The sequence below is a fragment of the Suncus etruscus genome, chromosome X (genome assembly GCF_024139225.1).
Source record: "Suncus etruscus isolate mSunEtr1 chromosome X, mSunEtr1.pri.cur, whole genome shotgun sequence".
NCBI lineage: Eukaryota > Metazoa > Chordata > Mammalia > Eulipotyphla > Soricidae > Suncus > Suncus etruscus.
In genome coordinates, this window is record NC_064868.1 from 63,195,958 (window position 1) to 63,212,735 (window position 16,778).

The 16,778-nt window shown below is 36.6% G+C and overlaps 1 protein-coding gene across 1 annotated transcript in view; it reads right to left on the reverse strand.

Moving 5' to 3' along the window:
* Positions 1-16,778, reverse strand: part of HDAC8 (histone deacetylase 8) — a 171,792-nt gene that overhangs the window by 127,750 nt on the left and 27,264 nt on the right. The window contains exon 5 of the mRNA XM_049767414.1: positions 2,972-3,084. Coding sequence (XP_049623371.1) covers positions 2,972-3,084 — 113 coding nt within the window. The remainder of the gene's footprint in view (positions 1-2,971; positions 3,085-16,778) is intronic.

Genomic DNA, 16,778 nt, shown 5'->3' on the forward strand with positions numbered 1-16,778 from the left:
ACTGAAACTCACTCATGAACAAGCTTGTGTGGAAAATGTCCATTAAATATTACTTTTTATCACTGAAAATATATAATCATGAAAGGAGATTAACTGTCACTCATATATTTATACCAAACACAGGAAATCTATTTATTATTAGGCTCATTTATCAATGTGACTTAACTGTCATATACAGAAATTCCCACTACAAGAAAAAAAAACTGAATATAAACAGGAAAACTATATTCAAGATTCAATGAGAACTATGACGATTACCAGAAGAAAAGAGAGGGTTTGTGTGAATACTAAGGAGTTTTTGTTGGTGATATGGCAGTGGAACTTTGATGAAGTAGTATTACATATGATCACACACCAATGTATACACTTGAAATTACATAAAATTGCAAACCAATAAGTCAGTAAAAAAACTTTAAAAAAGGAAAGATAGGAGTTAGTACAACAGATAGGGCACCTTGCAAGTGACTAACTTTAAGTTTCACTCTTGGCCACCCATAGGATCGCCAGAGCTCTGTTAGGTAATATTCCTGTGTGTGTAGAGCAAGGAGTGAGCCATGAGCATGGCAGAGTGTGTAACCAAAACAAACAAACACAAGTCAAAACAAAATAAAAATAAAAGTTACATACATGGTCACAGAGCTAGATAGTGGAAAAGCATTTCAGTAGCACAATACTCACTTATAATAAAAAATCTTTTTTGAGGATGCCACATCTGATCATCTCAAAGGACAATATAGAATGCCTGAGATTGAATTTGAGTCAGAAGCATGAAAGGCTTTATTTGCTGTGTTATCTCCTTAGCTCTTTGTAAACATATTAAAATTAGTGCTCTTTAACATTTTTATACCTGTAGACAAGGACTGGCACCAGTTTGTGGATTGGTGAAATAATAGTTAAACAGTTGAAATAGTAGTTGAAGACTACTAATATAAAAATACATGATACAATAAAATGACAGAATTTAAAAACAATGTACAAAAGTCTATTATGCTTCTATACATGAGCAATGGACTACAGGAAAGAGATATGAAGAAAACTATTTTATTTATAATTTCTTCAAAAAGGATAAAATACCCAAGAATAAAAAATGATAGAAAGGCATATATGTTAAAATCTGTAAGATACTACTTTGAAAATAAAAAAAAACACACAAGAAATAGAAAGATTTACCATCTTTACAATTTAGAGGAATAAAAACTATTAAAAAGGCCATACACCTAAATCAATTTTATATTTAAGACAATTCCTATTTAAATGTTCATGGAAGTTTTTAAGGATAAAGAAGAAAAACTCTGAAATTTATGTGAAAGTATAAAAAAGGAAGTATAAAAGAAAGTACAAAAGAACCTAGCCAAAGCAATCTTGAGGAAAAAAGAGAAATGGAACAATTTTACTCATATTTTACATTAATAAAGTGATAATAATAAAAACAGCATGATATTGGAACAAAACCAGAATCACAAACCAATAGAATAGAACTGGGAGTTTAGAAATTAACAGACAAATATGGACAGTTAATTTATGAGCAAGGTGTCAAGACTGCATTATGTTTTGAAAAGGCAAGCCTCTTGAACAAATAGTATTAGGAAATCTGGCAAGTGACATGCAAAAAAAGTTATTATCTAATTATCTAATGCCACATACTGAAACAAACTGAAAATTTATTAAAGACTTGGACATAGGAACTGAATCTAGCTACAGAGATAGGCCAAAGGGCAACAACCCATGTCCCTCAGATAGGAGCCCTGGGTTCCATCCCTGGTACTATATCATGCCCAAGAGCAAACACTGAGCAGAGCCAGGAGTAGCCAAGGAACATTGCCCAACATAGTTCCAAAACCAAGAACAAGAAAAAAATGAAAGACATTCTATTTCTTTTGCTCATTATCATTGTCATGATAGTTGTTAGTATAATTATTTTCGTATGTATATGTATTCTATAAATAGTATGGCTGTCTCAAAGACAGGCAGGGGGTAGGGAGATGGGGGGCATTGGTGGTGGAAAGGTTTTACTAGTAAAGGGGAGATGTACTTTTTCTGATTAAAACCCAATTATAAACATGTTTGTAACCATGGTGCTTAAATAAATATATTATTACCAAAAAAAAAGTAAGAAAAAGAACCAAACTATAGAAATGGAAATAAATCCAAATGAGAAGTTACCTTATACCTACAAGAACAGCCTTTAAAAATGACTGGAAATAATCAATGTTGGTGTAAGTGCAGAGGTAAAGTAACTCATATGAAAATGTTTTAGGGGTTTACAAAATTATCAATGGTAGGGTTTCATACATAAAGCACTCCAGCAACACACCCTCCATCAGAGTGTCTGCTTCCCTCCACCATTATTCCAGTGTATACCCCTAGACTGTGGTAAGCTTTCTACTTAAGATCAGTTTTCAATTTCTGTTGCATTTGAGAATTTGTTATCCCCTACTATCTTTCTTTATCTCTTGCATATGAAAGATCATTCTGTATACGTCTCTCTTTGACTAACTTCACTCAGCATGACACTCCTCAGACTCATCCACATAGCAGCAAATTGCATGATTTCATCTTAAAGATGAATCGTATTCCTTTAAGTTGAGTAGTATTCAGTAAAAAAAAGTAAATTGGTGAAGCCACTATAAAAAATTACTTACAAAAGAACATTATGTGAAAATTCATTAACAGGTACAAAAGGAAATGCTATATTCAATAGGCATTCAATGCCATATTCAACGAGGAAATGCAATATTTCCTAGTCATATATATATGTATATACATACAAACAAACCTACTTAAAGGGCTATTTACACCTATATGTTCACAGCATTATTACTTATAATAGCAAAATCATAGAATCTACCTTATTTTTTCTACATGGAAAACTGTAGATGGTGTTTCTCTTTTAATTAATTGTTAGAAGCAGATTTATTGATTAAAAAAATCTCTTGTGGCAGCAAAGTATAATTGAAAGTGAAGGACTTACCATCTCCATGGTGCAGATCCAAATCCACGTAGAGAATACGGTCAAATTTCCTTCGCAATCGTAATATTCCTAAGACAGCATCATTGAGATAACAAAAACCAGATGCTTCATCTCTGCAATGAAACAAACTGCTAAAGCTAGTAATGAAAAACAATCCAAGGCATTCTTTACAGCCAATAACATAACCCCTGAGACACTACTCCCTTGCAATTGTCCCTTTTCTAAGAAAAACAAAATTCTATCCAAAATATTATATAGTAACTTGTCCAGAATGAGAGAATTTAGTATTTTAGCAAAAGTAAATATTGAGACTGATTGGAAATATTTCCATTCAATATACCAAAGCCTTTCTCTAATGATTCAATAATCATTTAGGCCCCTGGCCTCCAGGCCTTCTGGGGTGGTAGCCCAGGCAGCCAGACAAGGTGGGTGTCGGGGGGGGGGGTCCCTCCTGGATGGGGTCCCAAGCTTTCCCCACCCTTCCCCCAGCTCCAGGGTGGGAAGGGCATAGGTGGAGGGCGGGCAGATCCTGGCTTCCAGCTCTCTATCCATCCTCTCTTGAGCTGGAGGCTAGCTCTAGCCACATGAGGCTTGGGGAGACCCCATGTGGAAGGCCTTCACCCTAACTTGGGTGCGCTGGGAGCCTTGATAGGCCCCCAGCCTTCCCCTCTTCTGTCCCCGGCCTCCAGGCCTTCTGGGGTGGCAGCCCAGGCGGCCAGACAAGGTGGGTGTCGGGGGTTTCCTCCTGGATGGGGTCCCAAGCTTTCCCCGCCCTTCCCCCAGCTCCAGGGTGGGAAGAGCACAGGGTGGAGGGCGGGCAGATCTTGGCTTCCTGCTCTTTATCCATCCTCTCTTGAGCTGGAGGCTAGCTCTAGCCACATGGGGCTTGGGGAGACCCCATGTGGAAGGACTTCTCCCTAACTTGGGTGCGCTGGGAGCCTTGATAGGCCCCAAGCCTTCCCTCTTCTGCCCCAGGCATTCTGGGGTGGCAGCCCAGGCGGCCAGAAATGGTGGGTCTTAACTTGGGGTTTGCTAAGATTTGCTCGGTTCCGCTAAGTTTGTCATGGGCAATTTCTGACTAGTCCACATATGAAAAACCGCGCTGGGGCTAGTGCCCCTGCGCGCACTGTATGTATTAAGAGTATTCCTATCTCTATGTTATGTTTTGCATATCCAGAATGTCCATTTTGTATTCTGCCCTTTCCCACACCCCTACAAAGCTCATTTTTACTACTTAACTCTCTCACCCTCCCAAACATCACTAACTGACATTACTCTTTAACTTCAGTACTGCACAATCCTTATCACAGACCAAAGCTGTGCATTGTGACAACCCCAAACTGTTTCAAAAGACATAAAATGGACATGTATTTCTTTAGAATATTTTGTGTTTTTTCTCTGACGTCTGTAAGTTTTACTAAATATTCTCTTCTACCGTGACGATTCTAACCACTTTTTATCTTCTCTTTATGAGCTGTTCAACAAGGAATTTTGGTGAAAGAGTCCCCCAGTTTAATGCTTATGATTGAACCATGTCATGGGGATTATTGGACTTGTTCTTATGGCCCCCATATGCGCCAATAACGCCACGTGGCATTGCTCCTTTTTTGCATAGGCACATTAAAATGGGAAAATACTATACATACAAATAAGATCCTATCTAATAGAAATTGGAATACACAAATCTTGTAGTGCAAAGGGACCTTACACCCTGAACATTGACATAACAACCTAGCACAGGCCTCAGAAGGGCATTTTCCATTCACCCCTGAACCAGGGAAGCCATCCACGAAACATCCAGGTTTGTCTATAATATCACCTGGAAGCAATCCTCTACCACGAAGACCCTACCACTGCTCAGACATTGACCTGCTCAACAGAGACTTCCCATAACACTGAGAAGACTTAACAACAACAATGACCTGCTTACAGGACAGGGCTCTCTGCATTGCCCTTTAATGGTGAGGTGAAACGAGAAGACACCCCACATCCTGACTTCCATGTAGGATATGCAGATTCCAGGATATTTAATAAAGAAACATGATACCAAAAACAGAGACTGTGTGAAAAATAAAAGTGTGTTGGTACTACAGACAGTGTCTTGGATTGAACGATCTAGCTTGCCTGAAGCCTAGAGTTGGTCTTATGCCAGGAAACTTCAGGGGTCAGGTCTCTTTTTATTTAGGCCAAGGTTATTCCTTTCCATTCCCTTCATATTTTGGTGGGCCTATGCAAACAACAATTGCCACTCTAACACTGTTTTTACTGTGCTCCTTTGACTCTAATCCTTAAAAAAAAAGACTTAAAATTTGAGGTTAACTTAAGCTAATATGCATGTTCATGAAAACATAAAAAATACTATGCCTCTAATGTTTAAGGAGTTACGTAAGTTTTATGGCTTTAGATTGCCTTGTGTGCTGTTAAGAAATATTATAATGTGTTACAATCTGGGAACTTGAGGGACAAAGTAATTGTATATGGATTCTGTTTTATTTACCTTAATGCTCTTTGGCTGAAAGTTCAAAGTTAAGATATCAGTAAGGGGACTTCTTCTGAGAATTATGTTATGGGTGATTGTCCTTCCACTGTAACTTTACCTTGTCCTCCTTCTTTGCATCTTTGTTCTCATAATTAAAAATAAATAATTAAAAAAAAGTTTAGAAGCCAAAAAAAGAATCATTTAATAAATTATTGCTACTTATGGCAAAATTAATGACAACTTTAAGGAAAAAAATCTAGAAGATTTCAAAGACAATCTGCTCAACCAGATACAAATGTTGGATGTTGGATTCTTTGGACTGACCCTGGGGTATAAGCTAGAAATTGTTTTTAGGCATGTGTTTAAGGGTGTATGCTTGGTAACTTTTAGAACTTGTTCAAAAAATCAGGAACAGAATGTATATGTGTAAAATATGGCTGCCTTTTTTAAATAATTATTTAAGCATAGTGATTCCAAATTGTTCATAGTTGGGTTTCAGTCATAGAATGTACACTAGTGCAACTTTCTCACCACTTGTGTTTCCATTTCTCTCCCACACTCTCTGGGACAGGCATTCTGCTTTTCTGTCTCTCTCCTCTACCACTGTAGTTTGCAATATTGTCAATGGGGATGCTATGCATAACACTTTATTCCCTTTCAGCACCCAGTTCTTGTCCAGAGTGATCAGTTCCAATTGTCATTGTTATTGAATTTGTCAGTGCAGTTAGTGCTCCACTCTCTCAGCCCTCATCTCTATTTTCTCTGGATATTATTATCATACTGTCTTCTATTTTTCTGATATCCTACAGATGAGTGAGACTTTTCTATGTCTATCCCTCACCCTCTGACTCATTTCACTCAGCATAATAATCTCCATGTCCATCTATGTATAGGCATATTCCATCATTTCATTTTTACTAACAGCTGTTTAGTATTCCATTGTGTATATGTACCAGTTTCTTTAGCCACTCATCTGTTGTCGGGCACCTGAGTTTGTTCCAGATACTGGCTATTTTAAATAGTGCTATGATGAACATAAGACTTCAGAGGGCTACTCCTGGTTCTGCACTCAAGAATCACTCTTCACAGGCTCAGGGGATCATATAAGATGCTACCAGTCAAACATGGATTAGTTGCATGCAAATCAAGAGGCCAATTTGATAGACAATCGATTAAGCCCATAATTTTCTATTTTTCCTGTTTGGTCACCATGAAAATAGAGGTATTCATGGTTTGGATTCAGGCATACCTATGTATTCAACACCAATTCCTTTCAGTGTCCACCTCCTTCTACCAAAAACCACCATTCTGACTTTAAAAGGTACATTTTTTGTAAGTATCTTCACTGTGGTTTAGAGTATTGTTGTTGACAGGATTTCATACATAACCCTTTACTACCACTTTAATACCACTCCTCCTCCTTGTAGAATGCTTCCCTCCACTAGAGTCGGCCCTTCCCCATCCAATCTACCAGTTCCTCAAATGGTAAATCCAATTGAATATCAGTTCTCATGTTCATTTTTTCCACTATTTGGCTATTCATTATTCAACCATTATGTTTCTTAATATGTCACATAACAGAGAGCTCCTTCTTAGTTGGTCTCCTTCCCTCTGACTAAATTCACACAGCATGATAGTCTCTAGGTCCATCTATATAGCAACAAATTGTATGACTTTATTTTTTCTTTCTTTTCTTTTTTTTGTTTTTGTTTTTTTGGGTCACACCAGGCACAGCTCAGGGGTTACTCCTGGACCCATGCTCGGAAATCTCTCCTGGCAGGCTCAGGGGACCATATGGGATGCCAGGATTTGAACCAATGACCTTCTGCCTTACCTCATTCTATCTCTCTGGCCCCAATTTTTCTTATGGCTGAGAAATATTCTATTGTGTACCATAGCTTTTTAAAATTTTTTAATTTATTTTTAATTATGTGAACAATGATGCAAAGGAAGAGGATAAGGTAAAGCTACAGTGAAAGGGCAATCACCCAAAAACAGAGTTCTCAGAAGAAATCACCCTGCTGACACCTTAATTTTGATTTTACAGTCAAAGAACATTAAGAAAAATAAAACCAAACCCATGTACAATTACTTTGTCCCTCAAATCCCCAGATTTTAGTACATTATAAGATTTCTTAGAGGTACATCAAGCAATCTAAAGCCATACAATTTATGTAACTCCTTAAACTTGAAGGCATAGTAGTTTTTTACATTTCCATGCACATGCGTATTAGTTTAAGTTAACCTCAAAAGTTTAAGTGTTTTTTTTAAGGTTTAGAGTCAAAGGAGCACAGTAAAAATGGTGTTAGAGTGGCAATTATCATTTGCATAGGCCCACCAAAATATGGGGGACATGTACCATAGCTTTTTTAACCTGTGATCTATTCTTGGACATTTGGGTTATGTCCAAATTTTGACTATTGTGGGTAGTGATGCAAGGAATTTAGGGGTCAACTGTCTTTTTTTCCATTTTATTTTTGAACCCTTGGAGTATATTCCAAGAAGCGGAGTTTCTAGATCAAATAGAAGCTTGATTACTAGATTTTTTAGGAATGCCCTTATAGTGTTCCAGAAGAGCTGGAACAATAGACATTTATATCAGCAATGAACCAGAGTTCACTTATCTCCATATCCACCCCAACAATGATTTTACTTTATCTTTTCATTTTGTTAATTTTTGGTTTTTGGAACCAAGTTGCAATGCTCAGAGGTTACTCCTATCTCTGCAGTAAGGTACCACTCATGGTAATGTATGGTAGCAGGAAACAAACCTGGGTCAGCCTCATGCAAGGCAAATGTTATACATGTCATACAGTCTTGGCCCTTAGTTGTTCTTGTTATTATTCTTGACTTGTGCCAATCTCTGTGGGATGACATGACGTGATGTATCATTGATGTTTTGATTTGCATTTCTCTGGTAATTAGTGCCATAAAGAATTTTTTCATGTGCCCTTTGGCCAGTTGTAGTTTTTAGCTATCTCTAACTCCCTATTGTTTGAGGGGTTACTTTTTCAGATAAATTCTATCTGTGCCTTATATGTCTTTGATAAAAACCCCTATCAGATAAGTGGTGGGCAAATAACTTCTATTCTATGGACTGTCTTTCTATCATGGCTATTTATTGCTTTGAGGTACAGAAGGTTCTTTTTTTTTTTTTTTTTTTTTTTGGTTTTTGGGTCACACCCAAAAAACTCCTGGCTTGGGGGACCATATTGGACATCGGGGGATGGAACCACGGTCTGTCCTAGGCTAGCGCTGGCAAGGCAGACACCTTACCTCTAGTGCCATCGTGCGGGCCCCGAGGTAAAGAAGGTTCTTAATGTAGTTTCATTTGTTTATCTTTGCTTCCAATTGTTTGCTCAATGGTGGTTCTTTCTTGAAGACACCATTAGCTTCAGTATCATGTAGAATTCTGCCTACATTTCCCTCAATGTACCTTCTGGATTTAGGTTTGATATAATCTTTAATCTATGTTAATTAGACTTTTGTACATGGTACTAGAATGAGGTCGAGGTCTGAGTTTATTTTCTTGCATGTTGCTGAGCAGTTTTTCCATACCACTTGTTGAAGAGGCTTTCTTTGTTCCACTTCATATTTTTACTCTCTTATCTAAGATTAAGTGATCATATACTGAGATCTATCTCAGAATATTCAATTCTATTACACTGATATGGGGGTCTGTCTTTATTCTAACACCATACAGTTTAATTTACTAACATTTTGTATTATAGTTTGAAGTTGGGAAGAGTGAAATCCACCATCTTCTTTTCCCCAAGAATTGCTTTAACTATTCTTGGAGGTTATTGTTCCATATGAGTTTTAGAAAGTGTTTGATATATTTCTTTTAAATATACCATGGGAAAAAAAAACAAAAAGGGGCCGGAGAGATAGCACAGCAGTAAGGCGCTTGCCTTAGATGCAGAAGGACGGTGGTTTGAATCCTCGCGGTTCGAATCCAGGCATCCCATATGGTCCCCCCCGAGCCTGCCAGGAGTTATTTCTGAGCATGGAGCCAGGAGTGACCCCTGAGCACTGCCGGGTGTGACCCAAAAAAACAAAAAAAAAAAAAAACAAAAAAATATACCATGGATATGTTATGGGGACTGCACTGAATCGATTTAATACTTTGCGGGAATATTTCCATTTTAATAATTTATTCCCCTCAATGCATGAACAGGGGATGTATTTCCATTTCCTAGTGGCCTTTTTTTTATTTCTTAACGTAGTATTTTGTAGTTTCCTTTGTATTGGTCTTTCACCTCTTTAGTTTGGTTGACTAGGGGAAGCAAGAATAGTTTACCATAAAGTTGATTATGTTCAACCAACCTAATAACCGTATCGGTAAAAGGAAAAAGCCTCAGGATTACATCAATAGATGCAGAGAAAGCATTGGACAAGATCATCACACATTCATGATAAAAATCAACAAAATGGAAATTAAAAAAACTTCTCTCAACATAGTAAAAGGCATTACCAAAAGCACAACAAACATTATACTGAAGGAGAGAAAACTAAAAGTCTTCCCTCTAACAGCAGGCACAAGACAAGGTTTCCAAATATCGCTACTTCCATTTGATATAATATTGTTTGTACTTGTCACAGCAATCATATTAATATATTCAGAAATAAAAAGATATTAAGGGCATCCAGCTGGGAAAAGAAAAAAATCTCTCATTATTTGCCATTGACATACTAAAGACTTATAAAAAAACTCCTAGAAACAGATTTCTATAGCAAAGGGGCAGGCACAAAATACACAAAAGTCTATGGTTTTTAATATTCAAATAATAAAAAATTAAGAAACATACTAACAAAGTATATCATTCAAATTTATGCCTCAGAAAAATCAAGATATATTTTAGGTTATTTTTTTCCTTTGTTCCAGACTTAGCAGTGTTCAGGAGCCACATCTCACTAAATACTATACTTAGAAGTCATTCCCAAAGATGCTTAGGGAACCAACCAATGGCAAGAATTGATTCTGGGCCTCTTACTTGCCAAGAATGTATTTTAACACTCTACCAGGGGTCCTCAAACTTTTTAAACAGGGGACCAGTTCACTGTCCTTCAGAATGTTGGAGGGACAGATTATAGTAAAAGCAAAAATTATGAACAAATTTCTATACACACTGTATATCTCTTATTTAGAAGTAAAGAAACAAAATGAGAATAAATACATTATGTGGCCTGCGGGCCGTAGTTTGAGGACCATTGCTCTAAGCTATCTCTCTGGTCCTGAAGAGAAATGTTAAGGCCTTGTTTTAAATGTTTATTTCTTTAATTTCAGCAGATACCTCAAATATCTAGAATGTGCTGGAAAGGTGCCCAAACGTACTCCAAAAATGTCTTGATGATTTGTACCCAAATACCAGAATACCTGGCATTTTGCCAGTTTGGTGAATGCAGAGAGCCATAGAGGAGTGGTGAAGCAGGGCCACTGGCAAAGCAACGATGTGCATGAAAGGTGCAACAAGCAGTTTGGACACGGAAAGGACTTGGCTTGCCCTCTCCTCCCAAGATTGTGAGCTTTCAGTTGCATAGTTAGTGTACCCAAATTTTTTCATGACTTGGTGGTGTAAATATATATCTTTCGAGAACAGTATCACTTGTCTATGGGTTTTAAGAAAAATAAAAGACATTTTGGTAATAATTCTAAGAGACAATAGAGATGAGGGCTGAAAGGTCCAGCTCACGATATCAAGCTCACTACAAAGAGTGGTGAGTGCAGTTACAGAAATAACTACACTGACAACTAACATAACAATGTGAATGAATGAGGGAAGTAGAAAGCCTGTCTCAAATAGACAGGGTAGGGAGGTGGGAGATTTGGGTCATTGGTGATGGGAATGTTGCACTGGTGAAGGGGGTGTTCTTTATTTGACTGAAACCCAACTACAATCATGTTTTTAATCAAATTGTATAAAGATATTAATAAAAAAGAAATATGCATAGAAGCCCAACAAGTTCCATAAAAAAACACAGAAGGCTCAACCAATTACAGTCAGCTCTATAAATCCACAGAGAATGACTTTAGTGACATCATGGTGAGCTCAAATGATGGCATCAAATAAACTCAAAGAAATGATGGTAAGGTAGTCGGCAAAGCATAAAGCAGTAAAATAGCTGAAGAAAACTAAAGTCATAAATCACAGAATTGAGGAAGGGACTAGAGTGATAAAACAGCAGATAGGGCATTTTTGCATGCAATCTGGATTCAACCCAGGGCACCCCATATGGTCCCCTGAGCACTATTAGGAGTGATCTCAGAGCACAGGGCCAAGAGAAAACCCTGAGTACTTCAAGTGTGGCTCCCAAACAATCAAAAATTTAGAAGATCTAAATAGCAGGAAAAACAGCAACTGAGAAGATCAATGAGCTTCGTGATGAGCTGCAGGAAATTTCCATAAAATAACAGAAGTTGAAAACTGTCTAAAAAGAAATGAACTCCAAACCATAGAACTATCGAATGAGTTCAAGGGTCAGTATGAGTCAATGGAGTTCTTTGGAACAGGAAAGAGAATTTGATTACCCAAGGAAATCATTAAAGAAATTATAGATAAGACCTCCCCAGAGTTGATGAATGCAGGCAACCAAATACAAGAGACCAAAGTGAAAATAAAGTCATATAAGAAAACTCTGAGACTCAGAATGACAAAAACCAAAGCTATTGAAAACAAGACTATACAAAATCCAAATACTAAAGCAGCAAAATTAAAAAAGAAAACTTACATACAAAGAATACTCTAGAACTTCAGTGACAGGCAAACAATAGTCTAGGGAAATCATATTCTTAAAATCAGTTTTACAAGTTTTTCTTATAACCAGTTTTACAAGTTATACAGTTTTTCTTTATGAAGTAAGACAAAATTCCCAGCATGTGGCATTGAGTATGGCACATTCCATTTATAGACTGCCCTCTATGGATTAAGATATACAATTATTTGTATCTTACTAAAGAATTTTATACATTTTAAATGAAATTAACATTTTATTTGTACACATTTTATATTTGATCATATTTTATCCTTATCTAGATATTTTGTTATAGTATTTTTTATGAATTCAGACAATTAAGCAGTACTTATAATATTTTCTAATATAAATTCAATAATTAATTTTTTGGATAAAGCATACTTTTATATCTTTTTCAGATTCGCCATTAAAGTTTTCTTAATTTTTTGTAGCATGAAAATACAAAACAAGAGTACATTATGAATATTATGAAGTGCTAAGAAAGAACAAAAAATCATACTACTTGTAGCAACTGAGATGAATCTAGAGGATATTGTGTATGATGTCAGTAAAAGAAAAGGAATAGATACAGTAATGGATACATACAGTCCCAATCATACTAGAAACTTAAAGATACACAGCAAGGTGACAACAGAGAATCAAAGGCAACACAATGGGAGAAGTGATCCATATATTTGAGTTAGGGGTACTGAAAGTGAGAGGCTTTGGGATCCTTGGGGAAGGGAGGTACACTGGTGATGGGTTGTGGTACTGGAATTATATGCACGAGAAACTATTATTAATAGTATTATATGTCATAGAATCTCAATCAAGAAAAGTTAAAAAAGCAAATTTTCATAATATTTTTTACTCTCACTAAAATTTACAATTTATAGGATTTACTTATTTTACAATAATTTTAAAATGCATGAGCATGTAATTATTTCTAATATTAATTTGTAAAATGTATATAAATTCAAACGAGAAAAATAGAAGCACTTTCTGCTTTGGGGTGCCCAGGGATTGCTCCTGACTGTGTTCAGAGATCACTCCTGAAATGCCTGGGGAACATTATGGTATGGAAGAAATACATTCAGGTCAGCAAGTATGCAAGGAAAACACACTACCCACTGTACTATCATTTTGACTCAGCAAGAGTTTTTAAAAAAAGAAAATTTCTTCATCAACTTATCATTGACTTAAAATTTTGTACAATATCATGAGATTAGCTCTAGTCGTCTATATGTGTATAGGTATCTCTACCTCACAATAAAAATAGATCTTTCCATGTGTGGCTTTTAAAAGAAACATAGTAAGAGGATAACAAATAGCCAATTAAGATTTTTTTCAAATGTGAATCAAAAGTCAAGTATATATATATATATATATATATATATATATATATATATATATATATATACATATATAACTATGCTTACATGGTGGGGGAAATTGGTGTTTGGAGGTTTTCTGGGAACACTAGTGGGGGAAAGTGGGCTCTCTGGTGAAAGGTTGGAATGTTGGAATGACAGATGCATTAAAAGTATGGTTAACAGTATTGTCAAATGTGGCACCATCTCATGATTAAACCTAGCACCTATGATTAAAAAATAAATGAAAAACAAAAACCAGTGCGGTAAGAGCAATAAATAAGCTATATTTCTCAGGCTATTACAATTATTGCAATAGTTAGAAAAAAACTTTAAAATACAAAAATTAACTGAAAATTTGTAATACTGAGTTATCATGACTAGTACTTTTCAGAACTATCAGGTCATCAAAATACAAGGAAAGTCCAAGTCCAAGTCAAAGTCTAAGGATATATGGAAAACAAGGTAACATGGTATTCTGAATGAGGACATTAGACAAAAATTAAAGCAAACAGAATATAAGCCATAGTTGATACATAATGTATTAACATTGGCTCACCAATCGTAAATAAACATATAATATCCATAACATGTTAAGAGTAGGAAAAAGTTGAGGATAAAAGAACTTGGTAATACATATCCAGCTTTTTTACTCACCCAATCAATCCTATCCAGTTTTTTGGTGAATCTAACACTGATGTAAAAAAAATTAAAAGTTTATTGCAAAGTAGGTTATACAGATACACCTCGCTTAACGACCTACCTGTTTAGCGACTGCTCACACTACGGCCATCTCTTCACCATTATTTTATTTTAAATATCCTTTTACCATCTTGTACACTCCACAGTACAGTACAATGGTTTTTGGTGCTTTAATGTACCTACTTTACTAACTTTATGTTCTGTAATACATTGCAGTACTGTGTGTAAATTACACAACCTATGCAAATTAAAACAAATGGAAGTTTTCAATTTGATCTTTCTCATTATTTTACTTATTCAGAATATTGTATTGTCAAGTACTATGCATATACTGTACTACTGTATACAGTACATGGAGTTCCTCACTTAACGACCAATTCGCTTAACGACCAAATGGAACTTGGTCATTAAGTGAGGAGTATCTGTATTCCTTAGATAATATTTTCTTAAACAAAAATACCTGCACTGTGAGTCCAAGTGAAAGGTATTCAGAAATTTCAGCTATCAGATGACAAAAGACAAGAACTTCAAATGTACATAGTAAACTAGTTCAGAAAGTCCCTAAAATGCAGACATCCAAAACTCTTCAGAAAATTTCAATGGAAAAAATGATTTTTAAGAGAATTTTTTTTTACTTTATTATATAAAACAATGCTATTGCTCCTAAATAGATACATTTTGGAAAACGGGCTTTGAAAACAGTGTTTCCACTTATTGAAGTTAATTAATAATTAGAGCAGGAGCAAGTCTGCACAAGTGAGCCACTTGTATCAATGAGGATGACGAACCACATCAAGCAGAGAATATTCTTTAATTAATTGTGCACACTCTCTAGTGGTCTGTTATTTAAGCATAAAGCTAATACAGTTTGCTAATGTTCAACATTCTGTCCCTCTATTTTCCTCTATCTTGGTTCTGATAATATAATCTATTAAAATGTAATTCATTTAGCACATTAGAGGTCACCTTGATAGTAACTCATTTTTCTTAATAACTATAATCTTAATTTTCCAAACATTTTCATGTTCAATAACAAATAAAAGTACTAGGACGGAAACTCCACCAGAGGAACGAAATCATATATTTCATATATTATATATACACACACATATATATATACATTATATATACATATATATATATGAGTTTTATTGAGACCAATGTGAATTACAAGTCTTTCACAGTTAATTTTTTTTGTTTTTGTTTTTTTTTTTTTTTTGGGTCACACCTGGCAGCACTCAGGGGATTACTTCTGGCTCTAAGCTCAGAAATCGCTCCTGGCAGGCTCGGGGACCATATAAAATGCCTGGATTCAAACCACTGACCTTCTGCATGCAAGGTAAACACCTTACCTCCATGCTATCTCTCTGGCCCTTTCACAGTTAAATTTAAGGTACGTAGTGACAGTAAATTAGGGCAATTCAAACCATCAATGTTGACTTCCCTCTGTTCCCTTCCCAGAATGCCTTCCATACCTCCATACACTTGAACCCTCTGGGCTAGTACTAATGTAACAGGTCCCTTTTGTGTGTACTTGTTGTAGTTTGAGTCTCTTGATTCTATTGCAGTTGACTTTGGTTTGGGTTTTTAGGTATGACCATATTTTATTTCCTCTCAATTGCTCCTGAGACTGCTTGGTCCCTGAGTCCCATACAGTTTATCTCAGTTTGTAGAAAGACATTGATATATAAGGCAGAACAAGATATTCATGTTCTACAATTCTGTAAAAAAAAAAGTGAGTGGGAACCCCTGTCTAGAAATTATGAACATAAAATAAAATTAAAAGAAGAAAGAAAAGAAAATGAAATAAATAGGATTCTGCTGTGTGACCTGAAACACGGCAGATGTCTTGGGCCTCTTCTCTACTGTTCTGCAGCCTGGGATTTAGGTCCTCTCCACCATTGATCCCTGAGGGCTTGTTTTCTTTAGAGATGAGCGGCACCACTGACAGATTATGAGGCTGGTTTCTGCTGTGTGACTTGGGCCTCCTCTCTTCTGTTCTGTGGCCTGGGATTTAGATCCTCTCCACCATTGTTCCCTGAGAGCTCTTCTACTTCAGAAGTGAGCGTCATACCCACAATGGGTGGGGCCAGAGTGAAGCCTCACCCCACCCTTTCTCCTTAGGTAACTTGACCTTACCTGCAAGACCCCGCCCATTCCTGGGAGGGGTCTTGGAAAAGGTAGATAAGGCCTTTGACCCAGGGGATTAGGGCGCTCTGGCCTTTTGGGTCTGCCCTTTTGGTCTTTGGCAAGCTAGGAGGTGAAAGGGAAGATGGCTGAAAGGAGTTAAGACGCAGGGCTAGCTAAGAATGGCTGAATGCTTGAAAGGTTATGATATAGGCCACATACATGTGGTGAATAGGGTATAAATAAAGTTGATGCTTCCTGATGCCTGCCTGTGAGTGAGTTCAATACCCGTCGCTTCCCTGAACCCCAGAAACGCCGGTTGATGGGGGATGAAGCCACGTGGCCGGGGCCTAAGGACAAAGGCCTCCATCCTTCTCCATCCAGATCCATTGTTAAT